This window comes from Pterocles gutturalis, unplaced genomic scaffold (assembly GCF_000699245.1).
Source record: "Pterocles gutturalis isolate BGI_N339 unplaced genomic scaffold, ASM69924v1 scaffold16181, whole genome shotgun sequence".
Classification (NCBI taxonomy): Eukaryota; Metazoa; Chordata; class Aves; order Pterocliformes; family Pteroclidae; genus Pterocles; species Pterocles gutturalis.
Window position 1 is genome coordinate 5,515 of NW_010105768.1, and position 20,993 is coordinate 26,507.

General features: G+C 46.4%; 2 protein-coding genes across 2 annotated transcripts in view; one reads left to right on the forward strand and one right to left on the reverse strand.

Annotated features, from left to right (window-relative positions):
- Window positions 1-659, forward strand: part of HTR6 (5-hydroxytryptamine (serotonin) receptor 6, G protein-coupled) — a 3,848-nt gene extending 3,189 nt beyond the window's left edge. The window contains 2 exon segments of the mRNA XM_010087529.1: window positions 263-394; window positions 396-659. Of these exon segments, the coding sequence (XP_010085831.1) occupies window positions 263-394; window positions 396-659 (396 nt within the window).
- A 2,971-nt stretch (window positions 660-3,630) lies between these two features.
- The window catches only part of TMCO4 (transmembrane and coiled-coil domains 4), a 30,062-nt gene continuing 12,699 nt past the window's right edge, over window positions 3,631-20,993 (reverse strand). The window contains exons 8-13 of the mRNA XM_010087530.1: window positions 19,191-19,346; window positions 18,517-18,653; window positions 16,930-17,014; window positions 13,119-13,236; window positions 10,049-10,166; window positions 3,631-3,963 (exon numbers count right to left, since the gene is read on the reverse strand). Of these exons, the coding sequence (XP_010085832.1) occupies window positions 3,631-3,963; window positions 10,049-10,166; window positions 13,119-13,236; window positions 16,930-17,014; window positions 18,517-18,653; window positions 19,191-19,346 (947 nt within the window). The remainder of the gene's footprint in view (window positions 3,964-10,048; window positions 10,167-13,118; window positions 13,237-16,929; window positions 17,015-18,516; window positions 18,654-19,190; window positions 19,347-20,993) is intronic.

Genomic DNA, 20,993 nt, shown 5'->3' on the forward strand with positions numbered 1-20,993 from the left:
GGACCCCAGAGCTGGGTGCAGCACCCCAGGGGGGGTCTCACCAGAGCGGAGCAGAGGGGGACAATCCCCTCCCTCACCCTGCTGCTGGGGATGATGCCCCAGGACACAGGAAAGATGCGATTTCCCTGGGGAGCAACAAGAAGGAAAAATTCTTCCAAATGGTTCTGAAGGGTTCCTTCAAAGGAAAATGTTGGAATATCTGGGAAATGGGGATGGGGGCGGAGGTGGGAGCTGCTCCTAACTCTCGCTGTGTCCCCCCCAGGCAGTCTGCGGCTGCGTCCCAGCTGGCTTCTTCGACGTGCTGACCTGGCTGGGCTACTGCAACAGCACCATGAACCCCATCATCTACCCGCTCTTCATGCGGGACTTCAAGAGAGCCATGGGCAGGTACCTGCCCCTGCTGCCGGCGCGCGGGTGAGCCCCGGCCCAGCGCCATCTCCCTCTCCATGAGGAACTCCAACAGCGGCCCCCGCGCCCCCACCTCCCTCAAGAACGTCCTCACCTTGCAGGCAGAGACTGACTCGCTGGAATCCGGGGCGCTGGGGAACGACCACAGCCTGCTGCCGGCCCCCACTGGCCCCCGCTCCATCAACCTTTTTGACATGGAGCCCCTGGACGCGGAGCTGCCGCGGAAGCAGCTCAGCACCCCCGTGGCATGACTGAGGGTGTCCCAACGAGGGGTGACGGACCTCTGGGTGCTGGGAAGGGTCCCCCAGCCCAACGCAAACTCTCCAGAGGGTGGATTTGCCGCGAGACATCTCCCAGCCCACGCATTGCTGCTCGAGACCCTTTTCAACGTCCGTCTCCTCGGAGAAGATGTCGTCACCGAGCAGTTCTGCGGTAGGTTGAAATAGCGCAAAGCCAGGCTTTAGTGCTGGGTTCACCTGCCTCGTTCCTCTCTTTTTCCATCCCTCCTCTGCTCACCATCACTCTTCTCCGAGAGCTTTCTCGTGGCCATTTCATCTCTGGTTAGTCTGAACCTCAGACTCCAGACCCTTCCGCCAGCCTAACATAAGCCAAGGCTCGGTTCCAGCTCCCACGCGCACAGCCCAGCAGATCACCTCCGTCTCACCAAGGACCGGTGGGAGCCACATCCCGTGACTCGTGGACAAGAGGTTTGGGGCTGCTTCAGTCCGCAGAACATCACGGCTTCTTGGGGTTTCATTTCCTCACCCAATTTGGGCTGTGTCTGTCTCGCTCTCCTGCGAAAGCAGCGAGCTGCACCGCAGTGAAACCGTCGTGTTTCATCACAGCAGCCTGCGCTACAGGGGATTCGGTGTGATGAGAAATGTTCAGCGCAGCTTTTTGGATATCCAGCAGGGTGTGGGATTTGCTTGTGGCTCTGCGGGCACCTGACAGCAGTAACAAGATGAGTTTCCCTTCAGATCTCATCCTACAGCTCCCTGCTTCTGGCATGTGACCATCACACTCTGCTCTGACAAGCTGTCAATTTTCAGATGATGCAATTAGAAAATATACTTTTTTCCCCCCTTCAAATAAGAATCTAAAAGAATATTTCCTTTTCAATGACAACGCTGCCCTCTCCAGCCCTCCTCTGAGCCATAAGCAGAGAGAATAGCGAGTGATATTCTAAGTGGGCACTTCAAAACCACAAAACCCAACAAATGCTTTCAGCAAATTCCTCCCCAAGTGCCTTTCAGAAGCAGAGCCAGGTCGGCAGCTGGGTGCTGTGCCCTCCCTGGGCTCCCCCAAGCCTCGCTGCCTGTTTCCCAGCTCACACCAGGTTGTGCTCCTGGAGCTCCCGATGACACAGACACACGAGGACGGAGCATCCCTGGGACATGGGATGCTGCCAGAAGCAGCCACACGCCCAGCAAGTCTCGTTAATTTTCCTTCCACGTTGCCCAGGTATGATCCAGAACTGGAAACACGTGTTTTGATGACTAACCTGTCGTTCATGTGCGACAAATCCCCTCACGCTCAATGATCGGTGGCCGTGACACACAGGACGGAGCACAGGTTCAAACATTGAACCGTTTAATGTGGTTTTGCCCCAAATACATGGAGAGAGAGCTTGGGTTTGGTATCAAGCGTGAAGATAAATATTGAAGATAAATATATACACCTTCCCACAAATGGGTTGTATAAAAACTTTCTTTGGCTACAACTCCAGTTAAAAAGGAGCAAAAAACCACACGATGAACCCCAAAAGTCCATCAGGTTCCCCAGTCCGCAGACACAGGCTTCAGGAGAGGGACAAGACCGCTTCTTCAAGCCAGATTTCAAAAGCAATAACACGTTACTCTCACATCGAGACAATTCTTTGTAATAAATTATTTCCTTGTGGACAAAACCTCTGACGCGGTGGAGAAATCACCTCCCCTTCCTGCAGTCCGCCGACCAGCGGAACAGGGATCCCACGGCCTGTCTCAGAGACATCTCCCATCGCTTGGCAGCAAGGCACTGCTGGAGAATCGGAGCTGGGCGGGTCTGAGCCCCCCTCGGCGGCAGGACTTGGGGAGAGGAAATTTCCTCCCTTGTGAGTCAACGAGACTTTCCAGATCGGGGTGTGGGAAGGTATTTACACCACCCGGCACAGAAAAGGGGTTTATCCTCCCGCCACGTTCCTGCATGATGCGTTTTCTTGGGCTTAGTAGCAAAACAGGGCAGAAAAGGACCTTTTCTGGAAGATGGATCAGCCCTGTACGGTTTTGGAAGCCTCTGCGTGGCAGGGGTGTAAAGCTCGGTCCCCCGCTCCAGACTGGGGACAGGACAGCGGATGCCAATTTGCTTTTCTGGAAGGAGGTAGAAATCAAAGAGATTCGTGTTTATCCTACACCAAGTATCGGTTTTATTCTAAGCCAATTAAAAAGATGTCTGGAGGGGGCTTTTGAGGCTGGAGATGTGTGTGGGACACAAAATGAAAGTCTCTGTGGGTTGCTGGCTTGCGAAGCCTGGGAGGAAGTTTCACAAAGTCATAAATCATAAAAAGCCCACTCCTGTTTCCTCTGCTGTCTCTCACCTAGGGACTCGGAGCATGTTTCTCATCATAATGAGACCTCACACACTCATCGCCCTCAGCTTGCAGACAGGGAAATGTTCTTATTGATAGGAAAGTGCCCAAGCGTTGGCAGCAAACCTGCAGGAGACAGGGGACAGGAGCCAGGCACCCCGAGCCCTTCGCCGCCCTGGTCAGCACAGCCCAAGCGTGGACACCGAGACTGGGCAGCCAGAGCCCGCACTGCACCTGCTCACGGGAAAACAAAATCTGTTTTTAATTTCCCAGTGAGGAGCCTCTCTCCACGATATGCTTAAAAACACCTGCAGAGCTACCTGCTTTCCCAGTAGCAGAGACACAGTCCCTAACGGTGACGGCTGCTTCCCCCAGGAACAAACCCAGTTTGTGCGAGGAGGGAAGTGCTGTGCTTCCCGAGGAGGAACGCTGATCCAGGGAGGAATCGGCCCTTTCTTGTCTGTGGGAGGCTGCTCCGAACAGTTTGATCCGGTGACACGCCAGTGCCACGCTCCAGGCTCTCAGGAGGGTCTGAAAACTGCAGCTCCAGCTCTGCCAGCTCTCCCAGTCCTCCTTTGGGAATCCCAGTGCAACTAGATGGTGCTTTGAAAGCGGTTTTAGTGCTGCCTGAGCATCTCTGCCCAACACGAAGAGCTCTAATTTGCTGCTTCACCCGCTGGGTGTCCCCTGCTGTCCCCGCTGTTTGAGGAGTCGGGGCAGGGCAGCGAGGTTTCTCCCAAGGAATGGCTTTGGGATTGTCGGCGGTGAGCGTGGACGGCTGGGAGAGCCTCACCACCAGCCGCATCCTCTTCTCGCACTGTGTTTTCCTCTTCCCGAGCCTCACTGCCTGCTGCCTGCTGCGATTTCTCGGATGGCGGGGAGAAAAGACCGTCGCTGCCCTTCTCTTCCGGCCAACACTCCTTGGTTTTGACACCCACGGCTTTGAGGATCGTGTCCATTTGCTTCATGTAGTCCCGGTGGCCGTTCACCTGCACAAAACAACGAGAGTCTGTTAGTGGGAACCTGGCTCAGGCAAGTCCTTCATCCCAACAGCCACTGCTGCCGTGAGACTTGGTTTGAGCTCTGAAAAGCTGAAAGGATGAAAAAATGAGAATGAAAAAGGCAAATTCATCCAGTGAATAACCCCAACTGGCTGTGCCCTTCGCAGCACACGCTGCTGCTGGATTGCTTTTCCTCTGACAGACGGATGTTTAAACGCTTGGACGTTGCTGAGTTACAAAACCCCAGGTCCTGGGTACCAGGAGAGTGAGAAAGGAGGTGATCTGCCATGCCCAGGTAGGAAACAAGTTGTCTTAGTTCAAAAACCTGTTCTCTGAATCATGTGTCCTCCCTGCGCCTTAGCTCCCTTGTAAAAACAAAGATTATCTCATTTTAATTAGGATATAGTCATTAAGTCGCACAACAGCCACCAAATGTGTTAAAGTTCTCGGCTAGAAGGTGTGCTGATCTGTCCCACACCGGATAAAACCAGGAGGCTGAGAGTTACGGGTTCATAAACCAAATTAAAGTCAACAGTATGTGCAGAACCCCACGGGTTTTTACAGAGAGGTGATTTCCATGAGAAGATAAACCTTCTGAGATGGGTGCTGGAAGGTACCCATCCAGCCAGGGCGCAGGGTGGAGAGAACAACCTCCCCTGCAGGTTATCACTGTCATGTGCTAGGCGCTGGGAAGGCAGAACTGCCGCCTCTGTTCCAGGTGTCCCGTGCAAGCCGAGCGTTTGAGTACCGACAGCCAAGATCCCGCTCGAGCCCAGCTGTCGGATCTCCTCTGCCGTTTACTCACAGCCAACACGGGAGGAAGCGGTTGTGAGCACAGAATCACAAGGTGGATTTGTCATGGGTTTGTAGCGGAGAGGAATGTGCAGTCAGGCCGAGCGGAGGCGATTTCGATGGTACACGTGTCAGCTGGCCTGTAGATTTCAGCAAAGATTAAGGGGTATGGTTTGCATCCTAAGATATTTTAGCATCTTTGGTAAATTCTAACAATTTAAATCCTTCCAGACCTACTCAGAAAGTTGTCTCAGGCAACACTGCTTCTTATTTTCCCAAATCTTACTGGTAATGAGGGAATTTCCCAGGGCAGGGAATACCCCACACCACCATCCCAGCTTTCCTGCTCCCCAGCCCCATGTCAGACTCAGATGAGATGGTCAGAGCCCTTTGCAGTGCCCTGCAAAAAAAGCCCACCCGTGGCCCCTCTTCTCACCTCCCTGCCAGCTCCTGCTGCCGGGGAGCATCCTTCCTCGCTGCGGCAGCGACTGGGGTTACCAGCACACCTCTACCCAACCCTGGAGCAAGTTTCCTTTCCTCCATGGGCAAAATCCTACCCCAAACCCAATCCTGGCTGTTTGCATGAAGCAGGTTTTGAGTGGTAACATTTGGCTGCACTTAGGACTTGGAGTGAACTGAAGGATTTAATCAGCGCATTAGTAATGCAATATGCGACTTTAATCAGTCCAGATGGCTCTATGGGCTCTGGATGTTTTGAACAGATTAGTTAATTAAAATAACCATCGAAGGACTAATGGACTAGCTGTTAAGATGTGTACATTGTTCTCTGAAAAAAAAAGTTATGAACCTTTCACTACGCAGCAGGGAGCTCAGTGCTAAAGAAAGAAATGAGCACAGCGGTGGACAGGGTGGAGAGAAACCAGAAGGAAATGGAAAAAACCTCTGCGGTCATCACGATCTACCTGCCCTGGTCAGCGCTTGGGGATTTCTCAGCCTGTGACGTTACCTGGGCATTAGTCAGAACAAATTTCCTCTGCCACCCCAAGGACTAGATTTTCATAACTCCTCTGCTGGATGCAGCTTCCACTAACACAACGGGGAAGATTTTTGAGCACCACGATCACCAAGAGATGCTGGGTGTGAGCAATTCTGAAGAGCTGAGCCTTGCCTCATGCAGCTAAAAGAGAAGCGGAGACCTCCTGAAAGCCTGTCCCTTTCTGCAGGTCTGCTCAGACCACTACATCTCAAAGGAAACTCGCTCATGTTCCCAGGATGGCCCAGGAGAGGATTCCGTAAAGCCAGAGCCAAGAGGATAAATCTTTCCCTGCTCTACTGTGACATTAAGTGCTGAGCCATCAGCAAAAGAACAGCGAACAAATTGCCGTGCCGCTTTCAAGCTGTGAAGCCATCCTGGTGGGGAAAATTCAGCAATTCCATCTCTCAAAAGCCTGTTTTCATCTGCAATCAGAAAATCGGAATTCCTCCACTGGGTGGGCTGTGCTGGGGAAGGGATGGGAACATTGAGAACATTGTAACGGACAATAAAAAACTTTAAAGGGAAATAAACAATTGTTTGACTATTTGTCAGAACAAAGTACAGGGGGAATTCCAAAATAAATGGAATAGAAAAGTGTTCTTGTAACCAAAGCAAATATATTTACACTTGTTATAAGGAAATGAGAAGTGGGGGAGGTTTATGAGTCTGGTCGGGTGACTTCTCCCCTGTTAGATCTGGTTTTACGGTTGCTTTGACTCACTGGAAAGCACAGGCCAGCTGCCTGTATCAGGAATTCTGCTTCAGGACTACAGCCCTGCACCGAAAGATCTCTGAAGGACTACAGGTGATCGCGTCGTTCCGGTGGGTCGATCAGTCGCCTGAAAGGAGCCGTCAATTCAGAAAGTTCAGAAAGGTTTTCAAGTTCCAATCCACCCAAAAGTGTCAAAAATGTCACTGAGCATCATCAGCTGCATCTATTAAATTCCAGAGGAGGTCTTTGTGTTCGGTACAATGAGTGCCTCTGGTTACGGTGTCATAAAAACACAGTTCGATTTACGGGAGCTTTGGAAACAAATAATGTCACCCCCGGGCCTGCAGCCAGCCCGCCGGTGGTCGCGGCACCGAGGCGAGCCATGAGCTCTGCAGCGCAGATGCTGCTCTCCCTGTTAATGACAGCAGTCCTGGGAGGAGAGGGACGGGGACAGAGACCAGCATGTCTGAGAAGAGACGATAATGGAATCAATTTGCAGTTACCACACATCTCTTGCCATTAAACTGGGGCAATCGCCACGGCTCCAATCCATTGCCTTTGCGGTTGGTGAAAGAACAGATAAAGCACCAAATGGGATCTGGCCATGAAGATCAGCTCTTAGGACAGAGGAAGAAACCTGACTTCTCCCCGTTTTTGAGCCACAGGAACCCAAGGTGCACCCCACTGCCAAGAGAGGATGCCTGGGGAGCGGCGAGGGGTGGGCAGAGAAAGGAGCTGGGAGAAGGGAGATCCTGCATGCGATCCTGGCGCTGCCTCTGGCTTGTATGAGCACAGGCAAGCCAAGGAAGGAGTTTTAAAGTCGATGCAAAACTTAATCATAAAGATCTTTAAGACAATTTTCACATTGGACTAACGATAGGACAGTTCTGACTTCTGCAATCATCGTCATGGTCCAGCCATGCTCTCTGCTAGAGTTCCAGCCATGCTTTCCTGCTGCCTCCAAGCTTCCCAGTTCACTGCTGGATTCTGCTGCAGTAAAACTGCCCAGAGAAACTTCAGCAGCCGTTCCTGGCTTGTGAGCCTCCGTGAAAACGCTCTGCCCACATTCTGAGTCTGAGCATTTGTGCAATATTCAAATGTTAATGCAAAATGTAATCTGCAATATCCCATTTGAACAAACAGCAATCAGTCTCATCCACTACAGCTCCATTACTGCCTTGGTTTCTCTAACAGGTGCTGTCAAATAAATCTAGTGAATAAATCAGTCCCATTGTCACCATTAGGAAGGCTTTTATAACTGCATTTGCTGAGTGGGAGGACATTTTTCTCTCAGTTTTTTTAACTGACAGTCAGATAAAAACCACACTAATCAAGAGAGACATGCAATAAATGCCTCGGAGGTGAATTCCTGTTTATTCTGAGGGCTCTTAGTCCTCTGCTCGTTTGAGGATTCTGATGCTGCCACAGCAAAGAGAAGCAAGCTCCTTGGATCCAGGCCAGTTTTCATCATGGATGGACTGGGAGATGCCCAAAATACTGAGTTTGCCTGCATTATGTTTCACACCGAGCACCTTTGCATCATCTGTGCTTTATTCTCCTCTCACAGCTCATCCTTTCTCATTCCTGGCAGGAGACTCAGGATCTCCAGCAAGGGCACCTGCAGGGATGGAGCTGGTCCCCAGTATAGAAAATATTTCTATATATATTTCTGTTATGCTACTGCACTATATTTGCAGGAAAATCCATCTTTGCTTTCTTGCCACTTTAAAAACTATTGCCCCTGAACATTTCTTTCCTCATTATTGCTCCTTTTACTTTTAAAATGTTTGTCAGAAAGTATTTCTTTTCATAAAGCTCCATGGTCTGCAAAACGGACGAAGAGAACGACACCTACTTAATACAGGTTTGTCCCCCTGCGCAGGTTGCTTTTCCTCCCCCTCCCGCCACTGCTTTGCAGTAAAGATGAAGCAAGCGCAAGCGTCAGCTCTTTCCGAAACGAGAACAGCACTGGGATTGTTGGCGTCATGCAGGACGGATACAGATGCACAACAATAGAAGATTAGTAGATAGCAGCTCTGCAACCATTATTCATTCAGCTGAAATGTAAATCCTGCTCCTCTGGGGGAAAAACAGAGAGCTGCTGCGAGCCAGGCAGGATAAAGCCTGCAGGGTTTCAAACTTTGGGAAGCAGAAGGTCAATAGAAAGAGGGTTTCTGAAGAGAAGTCAAAGAGAGGAGAGTAACACAGACTGAACTAACACGAAAAGTCATCCCAGTGCCACCACTGCTTGACACTTTGGCCATTTTTCTTTTCGTGCCAGCAACAGATGTCACTGCTCGCAAGCGACTAATGGCAGCTCTGGGGACAGTGAAAAAATGGCTGTGGAAATGCTAACCGAGACAAACCCGCAAGATGCAAAGATACAAGAATAGCTGCAGTGCTGGACCACGCTTGTAAGCCTCTCCTATACCCCTTCCTTCTGGGAAGCCTACATTTTGTTCTGCAAAGCCTCTGTTTTATCTGTACAGCGTTAAGCCCTGTGCTTTCTGGCAAGGGCTGCACATTGCTCAGTTATAATGAATGAAACGAGCTGGCAACAGTTGGGTATTTATAGGCTCAGTGGGCTGGCGCTCCAAAAAATCTGAAAGCACTTAAAAGTGCCTTTGGCTCCCAAGCAACACTGACAATCTGTACCAGCTTGCGGGGACATTCGGGAGGAGGCACGGCAGGAACAACGACCACGAGCTGTGTGCTGAGCATCTTCCAGTCCAGTTTGCAGAGAGTAAAAAATGAATTAAAACATTAAGATATAGAAAAACCAAGATTACACACCCAAGATTCCTGTGAATACATGAGCTAAGTTCCGCGTGATTTTCTGTGGAAGAGCTCACTCATGAGTAAAGACAAGGCAGTGAGATCATTAAGGTAATTGAGTTGAATATTGCTCATGTAATATAGTGACTTATCGTTAGTGACACCAGACAGCTTTGAGGAAGCTAAATGTCTGCCAGACATACAGGTGAATCTTTTCCTGCTTCCTGGAGACCTACACTCCAAAAAGGCAGCAAACCAGCCATCGGTGTCACAGAGCTGCTGTCGTTACAAACTGGTTCCTGCGCCACGGCGTCAGAGCAGCCCAGGGGACCAAGGTCCAAGGCCCATGATCCCGTATGAACCTGAGCAGTGTTGGAGGCTCCACCAAGATAAGACTGAAGGTTGCACCCGCTCTGCAGTCAGGTGTTTGAGCTTCAGGTTTCCCAGCTGTTGATCCAACCTACCTGCTGAGCCGGGCCTTGCAGGACAGCAAGGTCTTTCTTGGACAATAGTGGCATTTTCTGTCTCCAGTATATTTCAGAACCAAAAAACTCAAAAACATATTCAACAAGAGAGGCAGATTCTCATTGTTTTGCTCAATACTGAGCGCTGGCTGGGCCAACAAAATCTATACTGAAATCTGAGAGGAGAGCTATCTCAAAGAAAGGAAAGAGGGACAATGAATACAGCGGCGCTCTCTTCAGTATCCCATCTTCCCCGAATCAATGAGTGTGAGGTTACAGCACTACAAGCAAAGGACAGATGGAAAAACTGAGAATATAAGTAGTACTGCTTACCACAGAGGAAAGGTCCATGTTTACCATCCTCCTGTCATCCAAGTCGACCGGTTGGAGGCCGGCAACATTGATCTGGACAGAAGAGGTTCTGTACACAAACCCCAGCAGCCAGTCCCCCCTAGGAGCAGAGCAGAAGAGCATGAATAAATCCTGTTGCCAAACCAGAGCAATACTCAGACCTGAGGAGAGCAGAAGGGCTGGGAAGCAGAGTGGTGTCTGGAGCAAGACCTGCTGCAGCTTTGTCCGACATAGGAATCAGAGCAGTTGCTGAATTCCAGGCAGGTTCCTGGGACATAGCAGTGTAAGTCTGGATTTAATCTTGATTCATGGGTGTCCTGATTCATGGGTGTAGTCTCATTACGTGCAGCCTGTTTAAAAATCTGACCCTTCTATTTATTTCTGTATTTGCTTAGAGATTGCAATATATTCACATTGAATCTTTTTAATGTACTGCTAGGTAGAAGTTCTCCAGCCCGTAACAGCTGTAGACGTGATGAGACCTACGATACCAATGTTCCTGACATAAATATTGACTGTGAAGCTCCTCAGAGTGCTCCTGATTTCTAGGTACTGTATAAATACATGGTTTCGATGACAAAACTAGGAAGAACTTGTTCCCTGTGACACTGTGACAGTTTCAGGGTAGACTATAGCATGATGCATCCTTTGGAAATACATAATCTCTTCTCCTGCGCTAAGCATAACACCTGAGCACCTAAACACCCCTATAGAGTAGATTTAAGTTGGATGCAAGTGGTATTTATACTCTGTGATGGCAGCAGGGGAAACGCACCTGCAAAGGTCACCATTCCTGGCTGCTCCTCTCCACTCCAAAATACTCTGTGCTAGAAGCTGTACGTCTACGCAGAGCTCTGCAAAATCTTTGCGACACATCCACGCTACTCAGGCGTGGGTCCTTTCAAAAGCTGAGCAAGTCTAACTGATTTGGTTAAGGGTTCCCAGGAGGAATTTGTAACCCTGCTGTGAAATCGGAAGGGACAGCTCTGACAGCTGGCTTTCACTCTCTGTGTCCTTTCAGACTTCAAAGCTGAAGGCGACAAGCTGCAGCAGACTGAAGCTCAACAAATTGGGCCCAAATCTGATCTTGCAGGAGTTTTATTCAGTGTAATTCATCTGACCTAAATCAAGTTACTCCTAAAGTGACAGAACGAGGCCACAAATTGTATAAGCGAGAGAGCAGAGAAGGCAGAATCAGGGGGGCTTTTACCATGGAAAGTGTGTGTAATCCTTCTCTCGTATCTGATATCCTGACATAAATTCTCCACATCTCTCGGTTACCTCCTTCGTTGCCCCTCATGCTAACCGAATAACCTGCAAATTCAGCACCCGAGGGCAAAGTAGAGAACCAGCCTAGTGGAATATTTCCTGACAGTCTCCTCACCTGCTTCTTCCTATTTGTGAGCAACAAGATACAATTTCTACATCGTTTTTCATTCAACATTCAAGACATGGGCTTGCCAAGGCAGAGACTAACCCCACTACTGCACACACAGTGGCACAAACACACGCACTATTTTATTCCAACAGCACAGGCAGGCTTTGAAACTATAACAGGATCTTTTTTTTTTTTTAAATATTCTAGGGAATGAATACACTGAGCTTTTTGCAGTGAACTTGATTTTTGTATAGCACAAGGAGGAATTATATTTGCCAAGGCAAATTCAGTTACATGCACCAATTGCTATCATTTATGGCTTCTTGGAGGAGCACAGAAGCACTCCCAAGGAGGCAGCAATTGCTTTTTCCTTCAGTCACATGAAGAAATATTGTAACTGGTGTGCACACCCCGCATCCACAAAACCTCCTGTGATCCAAAAAGGACAAAAGCAACAATTTTCAGTCTAACTGATAGATGGGATTAATTTGTTGTTTTAATCTTGAATGCTTTATTTTATTTAATTCTTGTTTGTAAATGAATATCTACTAAATGTTTGTAAATGAATATCTACTATGTTAGATGCACAGTACTTCCTCAGCTGATACGTATGCACGTAGGCAAACGTATGTATGTATGTGTGCATGGAAAGTCCTTGACCCGAGGGCTCGCGGCTTTATAAGCTGTCTTGACTTGCAGTTACATGTTCTTTGCTAATCTTCTCGCCTGGTTATTTCTCAATTTATTTTCCTATGCTCTTACTCTTTCTTGCTTTATTCCTTCGCTTTAATTTCCCCTCTTCTAATTGTGCTGGTAAGCAGTGTTCTTGTCACAATTATCTTCCAATACAGTCATTAGATTTGATACTGTCACTTGAATTCTTAATAGCTTTTATAAGATTGCTTCAGCTGTTTCCTGTCTCTCAGTCTCCCTCTTCTCGCCCAGCAGCTCTCACAACCCTGCATACCCGTTGTCTGCACAGTTTTTAAAGGCTGATACTTGATTTCAACCTTTCTATTCTTTCATGTCCTTAGTGAATGTGCTACACCTACTCCAGCTATATCTCCTTTGTAAGTAAAATATCTTGTCCAGGTGGACTATCTTGACCAGAAACTGAGTCTAGATATAAAAAATCTTCAATTTGCTTGAGCTCCTTCCCTTCCATTACCATTTCCACATCTTGTTCCCCATAAGCATCCCCTAGTGAATTGTATCTCAAAGCTTTGCTAGATTTTGATTCACATTTTTTAACTGTCAGTGAACTTAACGGCCGTATTTATAGTCCTTTACATAAGCTGAGATTTAAAGGGGCCGTAGAATATGTCAAATTATGCCCACAAACACACTGACCCAGCTTTAAGCTGCCAGGGGGACAGAACACTGCCGCTGTATGAACAGGACCTACAGACTGAGCACCTTGGGCTTCCAGCGTAACATTGCATCGCAAGCAGCCGAGAGCTGGAGTTGGAGCAACCTGAAAACTGTCACCTCGAATTTATCTGAGAGACCTCCGGAGGGAAGAGGCTCTGGCACTGCTGCCTCTGGCGCTGCTGAATCAACACACTCACCAGCTGAAAAAATATTAACTGACAAAACGTTTAAAAGGTATAAATGTACAAAATCATTCCAAAATGACGCTGGGATAATGAAGCAGGGGACTGAGCACCTACACACCTGCAATAACCATTGATGATCCTGCCCGACACCACTTTGGTGATAGCTTTCCAGTGCTTGGCTTCTCCTTCCACTGGAGCCCCCAGTAAGATCACATCTTCAATGATCCCTTGAGAATCTGTTAAGATCAAAGTAGAACAGCTCAGATTTAGAAGACGGATCAGAAAACATATCTTTGCGTGTACATGAAGGAGGGGTATGTACAGAAAAATAAGCATTTTTGTGGTTTAGACACAGAAACAATGGAAAGGAGGATCTTAAACATCATTTTGCACAAATGTTAAGTGTCCACCATTCTAGATGGAGTCAGTAAACACGAAAATTAGAGATCCCGAGACAGTGAAAGGAACTGGGCTGGTGGCAAGAGGGAGAAGTGGCCTGGCCTCTGTCCAGGAAGGTGCTGTTCAAGCAGCAAACCTGTGGAAAGTTCTTTCCAGAGTCATATTGATCTGGGGTTGCACGGAGCTAAACTATTATGCTTGAAACAGGTGAAAGGGACTGATGTTCCATCTAGTGAGCAAATGTTTTCATATATTAAGCATGACAAACTCTTTCCACAACCAGTCCTTGGAGCTGAGTTCATGAAAAACACTACCTCACATGCCACAGAAAACCCCCAGATTGTTAATATTGATTGGGAACGAGCGACAAGGAAGGCATTTGCCAACACAAAGTGATAATCTATCAAACTGGTTTGATTTTCTTGAAGGGTACTTTAACCTGAATGCCCAGGGCATGATTTGCTGAAAAGGAATGTTAACTCTTAAGAGTAATAAATCTTCCTCTTTTATCAGACAACTGCAGCTGGGGAATTCCAGTAGAAATAATGATTGAAATATTGGGCAGCTCTGCTACTTTCCTAAACTCTTCAACAATATATTAATAGATGTTCATAAATCTTCTTTGTAAAGAGAGATTGAGCACCCGATGCCACAGAAGTTAAATGAAATTCACGGTCTTGGGAGACTCGTGGGCATCGCACGCCAAATCCACACCCTCCACCTGCGGGAGACCAGCGGGTACAAGATGGAGCTAAACCACTCTCAGGCTGGCGTTTGCAGTTTGTAAAATAATACGCTGAAGTTTACGGGGAAGTGAAAGTGAGAATGACTGCATAGCACATCCAGTTAAGACGGAGAGGTGCTGCCTGGCTAGACTTTTTAAACATAAATCAATTGGTTTCCTTTCCCTAATAGCAGTAAAAGACTCGGAGCTGCCTGCAGTGCCTGGATCTTTCTCTGCAGTGTAAATCCCAGCACCTGACAACCATCCAAAAGAGCTCTCATGGTATTATTTCTTATTCCAAAGCAAATTTTGCACCAATCAAGAGAACAGCAAAGAGCAATTAAATTTCGTTAGTGGAATCTGCAAGCAATAAAGCCCTGTTCCCATAATCATGGGCAATGAAAAAGAAACCCAGAGCTTTGCGAACGAGGAGCTCGTTCCAACCAAGGTACTAAATTCCATGGCCACAGCGTGAGCCAACTGAATAAACAAACAGCTCATTCATCAGGATCCTGAACATTTAGCCAAGGAATTGGAAGCTTTTGTTTCTCCAGTCCTTTGTACAGTGTCTTTCTTGCTCAGAACAAAAATATCCAGCTTTGGCTGTAAAATACTAATTTTCTTTGAATATTGACAGAGGGGGACAGAAACCTGAGAACAAACCACTGGTCTAGAGAGTTGCTGGCACTCTAGGGGAATTAAATGTATTTCACAGTTTGCAAATCTTTTATGTGATAAAGAATATTAATATAGTCTGCACAGCAGGAAAATGAATTTAAAAAAGCAATTACTGATGGGCAAGAGTTAAAAACTGATGCCACAATCCGTCCTCAAGAGCTGGGCTTTGCTGTGCCTTTAGGGTACCACTAGGCAGAGAGGAAAGCATCCCATCGTGTTAGCCCTCACTGGAAAGGGAACAGAGGTGGAATTTCGCTCTCTCTGACAGCGTACAGACGCAGGGCTGAGGACAGTGTTTCATGGCCAAGTTTGGGAGTGGTATTCCTGACACCTAACCACAGCAGAGGTGATAACCCCATGGTGATACTGGTCACACATGCGGTTCTGTAGGACACAGCATCAGACAAATCCGTGAGCTGTGATGCCTCACTCCTGTCGCGTGCAGGTTGGCTTCAAGGTTCAGGGTCAGGCCATTATAAATTTTTATTAGTTTACAATTCTTATTTACTAAAATGCATGGGAATCGTGATGAAGAACCCAGACCAGTGATCTTCCCGTGCAGCAACTTGTCTCTGATGGGTCACTACAACATCTTCTGCTATAATGTAATTTTCTGGAAACCTCCTAAGCTCTGGGCTTAGGATCCCAAATGAAGGATCCCAAAGGTTATTTAATTGTTTTGCAGAAGAGTATTTTCTTTTAACAGAATTTGAGTTTCTGCCATGGTGTTTTGCTGGATAATCCATGATTAGTTATTTGTCCTCAGAAATGCCACTGCCATCTGGGTACAAAGGGCCTGCATGATGAGACCTTGTATTTCTTCTGTGCGAGACATCCCAGCCCAAACCCAAATCAGTCTCAGATGTCCCAGGTCCCAGCTCCATCCCTTCTGTGGCTTGCACTGGAATGCGCATGTGAAGAATGCCCTGGCAATCTGCGCTAAACATGCTGCTTTTCATCTTGCAAACAGCTCAGCTTTCGTAATTCAATTAAGGAACTGAAAAATTAGCATACAGTGGGGAGCTGCGATGATCCATAATTATGATGCCGAGATTTCTTTAGAATGGCAGCCAACCTTAAAGACCCCTAATGATTCCCTTTCATGTATTACTTAGCTACGGTCCCACTTTGTTCCAGCAAGAGACTTCAGACCATTAAATAAAAGCCTGAAAATATCTCAGCCCCTTGCATTCTTTGGACACAAAAAGAGGAGATCTAGGGCCAGATTAGGATCTGGGTTCTGGCTGCAATGGAACTCCATTAGGATCATTCTGGATTTGATTAGATTTATTTTGAGAAGAGAATTCCTGCATTTGAGGACTTCCATCTTAAAGCAGAAGTGAAGTTCTGGTACGCAGCTGTCAACAGAAAAGTGCTGACCTTCTCCGTCCTCACTTGACTCTGTTCCCACCTTCCTGGACTTTATGGAACATTTTCCTTTAGGAAGCTCCTTATTTATTAGCAACTCTTCGTGGGGCTAAGTGGTTAATGAATTAAATTCGCTACGTAGGGGGGAAGGCAGGCTGCACGCACACGCTCACCACTGACTCAACTCCAAGATGCAATTTACATCAACTGATCATAACGATTTTATTCTTTTTCAAAATTAAAAATAGAATCTATTAATAAACAGAACCACAACGGGCAATAAATCGACAGATGGTTTTATACTTGACTTTGGGGAGAAATTACCATGAAAACAGCAGATGACAGTGGCATTTCAGTGACTTAAATGGAAGGGAGGACTCAGGGAATCAGATACAATAGCTACAGAGAGCTTCCAATAAAGGCAAAGCATCCTCTCCCAGGATCACAGTGCCGCACGGGCAGCTCACAGACTGATCTCGCAGTCTAATGTCACAAAATGTCAAGTTGTTGTTTACAGACTGCAGACCAAACTGACACACTGGAGCACCTCAGGTGAAGACAGCGGATTTAATCCACTCAACTGGTGGAAATGACAGTAGAATTTGGCTCCAAATGCATTTCAAACCCACTTTTTTAGGTTTCTGTCCTATCCTAAAAGACCCAAGCTCTGTTCCGGAAGAACTCTTCCTCTTGGAAGAAAAACTTCTCTGCCAGCGGTAAGGAAAATAAAGGGGGAAAAAAGTTAGAAGGTGAACTTTACCTTTTTCTTGAGCCATCTCCTGCAGGCAGAAGTAAATCACTCTTGCACCCAGACTGAAGCCAATCAGTGTGACAGGTCGCTTGCCCTAAGAAAAAAAGAAAGGAGAAAATGCCATCAAATACTGTTCTAGCCCTAGAAAGAGAGACTGGCCACAGGATCCCCACGACCCTGATACACAAAGGACTTCTGCTTGTGGCATGATCTTTGCAACATTTGAGCAATTTGGGTGATTTCAAAGGGATTTTGTATCCTCAAAGTTACGCACAGTTCAATACTGAGAATTCTGCATATCTGAGTATTTTGTACTTTTGATATTCAGAAAATGAATTGAAAGAATCTAATGATCACAAGTTACAACAAAGCAGATGTTTTAAACAGAAACAAAACGGATGCTGGCATTGTTTTGAAATTTCCAAATGAAAGCCTAATTCAAGGAGCACAAATCTTCCTAGAAATGTTTCAATAGACAGAAGAAGAAGCTGTAATACAAAAATATTGACCATGTCTAGACTAAAGACTGAAGAGCAGCAGCACTGTGTGGCTGTTATAAAAAATGATGTGGGGAAAGCTTTTATTTTGAATAGCCTAATCAGATTTTCAGTAAGATCAAAGGGAGCCTAATCTCAACAACAATGAAAAATGGTCTTTGTATTAACCAGGGAGCAGGTGTGTGATGGACTCCCTAGACATCATGCTAACTAGTTTTAGATGCTCCAGCACATTGGAATGTGTGTTTTCACAATAGCGATTGCTTAAAAGGCAGTAACAAATGCCCCCAAGCAAAACAAAGGGCTTGTACGAAATTATGTTTATTGTATTTTTATGGGAAATCAAGATTGCTTAGAGTCTGCTGTTCCACGTCATTATTTATGACACGCAGCTCTGGGGCCACGGCTCCCATAGGGCTCCTCTGTAACAGAGACTGGACTGATGTGCCTGCGCAACGAACATGTGGCCGGCAGAAAACAGCCTCTCTCCATGCCAGTGATCGCCCAGCAAATAACGGCAGGCTTTTGCAGGGCAGAAATGTCTTTTGCAAGCCTTCTCGGGGAGACTTAATAACTTCTGTCACTTCTTTCAGGTAGCAGCCCATTCCACTTCTCTCGAGGCAAAAATATGCCTCACACTGCATCTACTGCTGCAGTCTTCTCTTACGTTGTTTTCCTAGTGGCTCTTAATTATCAGTTAATATTTTTAACACTGTATTCTCTTTTCCTTTTCACCTATCTTTACTTTCTGTTCTCAAACCTCCCCTAGGTGAGCTGGCCTGGCTGTTTGGTGACGTGGTCAAGTCATTTGTCATTTATGACCTGGATCTATTCTTCTTTTTCATTTAGAAAAACTTTAGGTTAAATGGAACGTATCTTATCACGAATTCTCTGGTTCACTTGGGACTTCCTATTTTTCCTCAAAGAACCAGATACATGCTAGTGACCTTCATGCATCATTTTATTTTTCAGTTTACGATCCATTTTCTTCTCCCTGGAAAGATATCACTTGATATTTAACTAGCATGGCTATAAAACTTAACCTCCATGGGCCAAATCCCTTCCAGACATTATTCCTGGATAGCTTCTAATGAATTACCTGCCGTCGACTGAGCAGGATATGGGCTAGGTGTTTGCCTACTTCAGCAGACCGATGGAGACACACTCCCCAGGGGTTGTCAATGACGCTGGCAACAGTTAAGAGCGAAGCTGGCCAAGTCAAGGCCGTCACGATACCTGCAATACACAAACAGCACAGCAGAGTCACAAATCTGGGCTGCTCTGAGGAAACATCAAAAGCAAGATGGTTCACTGAAGTTAAAAGCTAAACCTAGGACCTTTTGTCATTTCCAGTTCTTCTTTCTCAAGAGCTGATCTGAGAAATGTTTTGCTAGACTGGAGATAAGAAAGAATCTGATGTTCTGATATGGAGGCAAACAGACGCGACACATGAATGTAACCCGCACGTTTGGAAGGTTCATGGAAAGCAGTAAACCACTGTAATAACAGAGAGAAATAAACACAGTCACGCATGAAGGGAGGTGTTTCCTGCTGCAATTTTAAAAGAACGAGACAATGACACAGAGGCACAGCAATCCATGAAAGGAAATCTAAATTTCAGGTGTGGCAGAGAAGGTTCTCCGGCCACTTCTGCAGGGTGGTGCCAACGCTCCCTTCTCAGAAATCTCCCTTGATTAGGAAACCTCCTTTAAACAGACTCCAAGAGTGAAACTGCACAAGAGCCACTTGAACAGATCTGATTTTGGTTCTTACCTGACAAAACAGTGAATTTTAGGGCTTCTTGAGCCATCATGTTCACAAAAAAAAAATCTAAGGCATTGCCAAGCTCCATCAAATATTTGGATTCCCAGGCCAGACAATACTGCTCACTCGATCGCAACATGTTTCTCCATGGTGCTGTGAAGCTCCCTGAGAAAGGTTACAAAGAGAGGATTCAGCTTCAGAGAAAAAACAACAATGGCTGACTCCTGGCAGGATGAGTCCAACAGAGAATCAGACAAGAACCTGCAGGACACTGGAATATACTGATTACTGTGATAATCAGGAATCAGATTTTAAAATCCTGTGAGATTTATTTAGACTCCATATTTCCACTGTTTTACAATAAATTTGGCTTTTGTAAATAGTTGTGCAGCTTTAGGTGCGCTGGCAAAGTCTTCAGCATGGACAGGCTCAGACTTCATGGCCCATTCAGTTGACTCAGAGCCTGCCAAGGCAGATGGACATGAACACTAATTATTTCAGGTATTAAGGACATTCCTCCTGTCATCAGGATTGCAGTAATGGCTCCGTCTCAAAACAAAGAATCTGCCTCTGCAGATCCAGACTGCAATTATTTTTCCTTTGCCATCCAGCCTAGTTAGCCACTTCAGTTTAATTTTTTCTCTCCAGATGCTAATCAAAAGCGGTGCCTGGCCGTTTGAGAGATAATGGATAATTTACACTGTGCAAGCCTCATTTTTGGCTGAAAGAACAATTTTTACATCATAATGTCTCTCCTGTTTGTACTGTAGCTTGTACTAAGTGGCCAGGAGTGGCCTGGCAACGCTATTAATGGCAGATGAACTCTGAAGAGCAGAGCAGAATTTTCATTTTAACTAATTAAAATCCTTCCCACACTGTTCCTTCCCCAAAGAGCGCAGGGCAGGTAGAGGCAGCCACTGACCAAAACGGCACGAGAGAGCCCTGTGCCAAATAAACAGACAGATGCAGATGTAAGGAGGAAAATGGGTGACAATTCTAGTTTTGCTTTTTTAAACATTATAGCAGATTGCTAGTTATGGAAGAAGAATGTGTGTCATTTGTAACTCCCTTTTAAGGGCAAACAGACACAAAAAGGTTCCTGAAGGGACACACTTGTCTTTGTAACAGTGCCTGGGAGCTCTCCAACCCCAAGGATTTGGACCCCTGGCAAGCAGACGATGAGAAAAGCCGAAGCGCAGTACTGGCAAGTGAAAAGAACCGTCCTCTGACAGAAAGCTGCAACCTAACAAGCAACAGGACAGAGCCATCCTTCTGCATTAATGATATCCAATGTTAATCACGATGCTTCAGAATAAATTGGCAGCTGTTCAGTCAGGTTGCTGAACACATCAGCAGACAGTTGACATATTTTATATGACAAGCTATACTGGAAACTAAAACACTGCAGACCTTTCGAGGTCGCTGCGTGTAAGTTCACCTCCTGAGTGCTGTGCTTAACAGGATTTACTTGACAGGACTTTCTTGCCAGTAAACCTCATTATCTGGCAGATACAGAGAAAGAAAAACCACTATTTTCTGTTAATTGCTGGAAGATAAACATAAGGCCTCAGAGATAGGTGAGACACTTTGTACTAGTGCTGGAAATCATCCACCCCAGACAGACCTTTCCTAACAAACCCATACAGTATTTATTAACAGAAACAATCCCGCCATGACTACTACCAATCCTACTATCACTAACAATTTCCTGCCCTCTCTCGTTCCTGTTTTGATTGAGATTGCAGATTGGGCTACACAGCTTCACGTTGAGAGCTGATCTGTTTTAGTAACCAGACAATGCAAGTGTAGGGA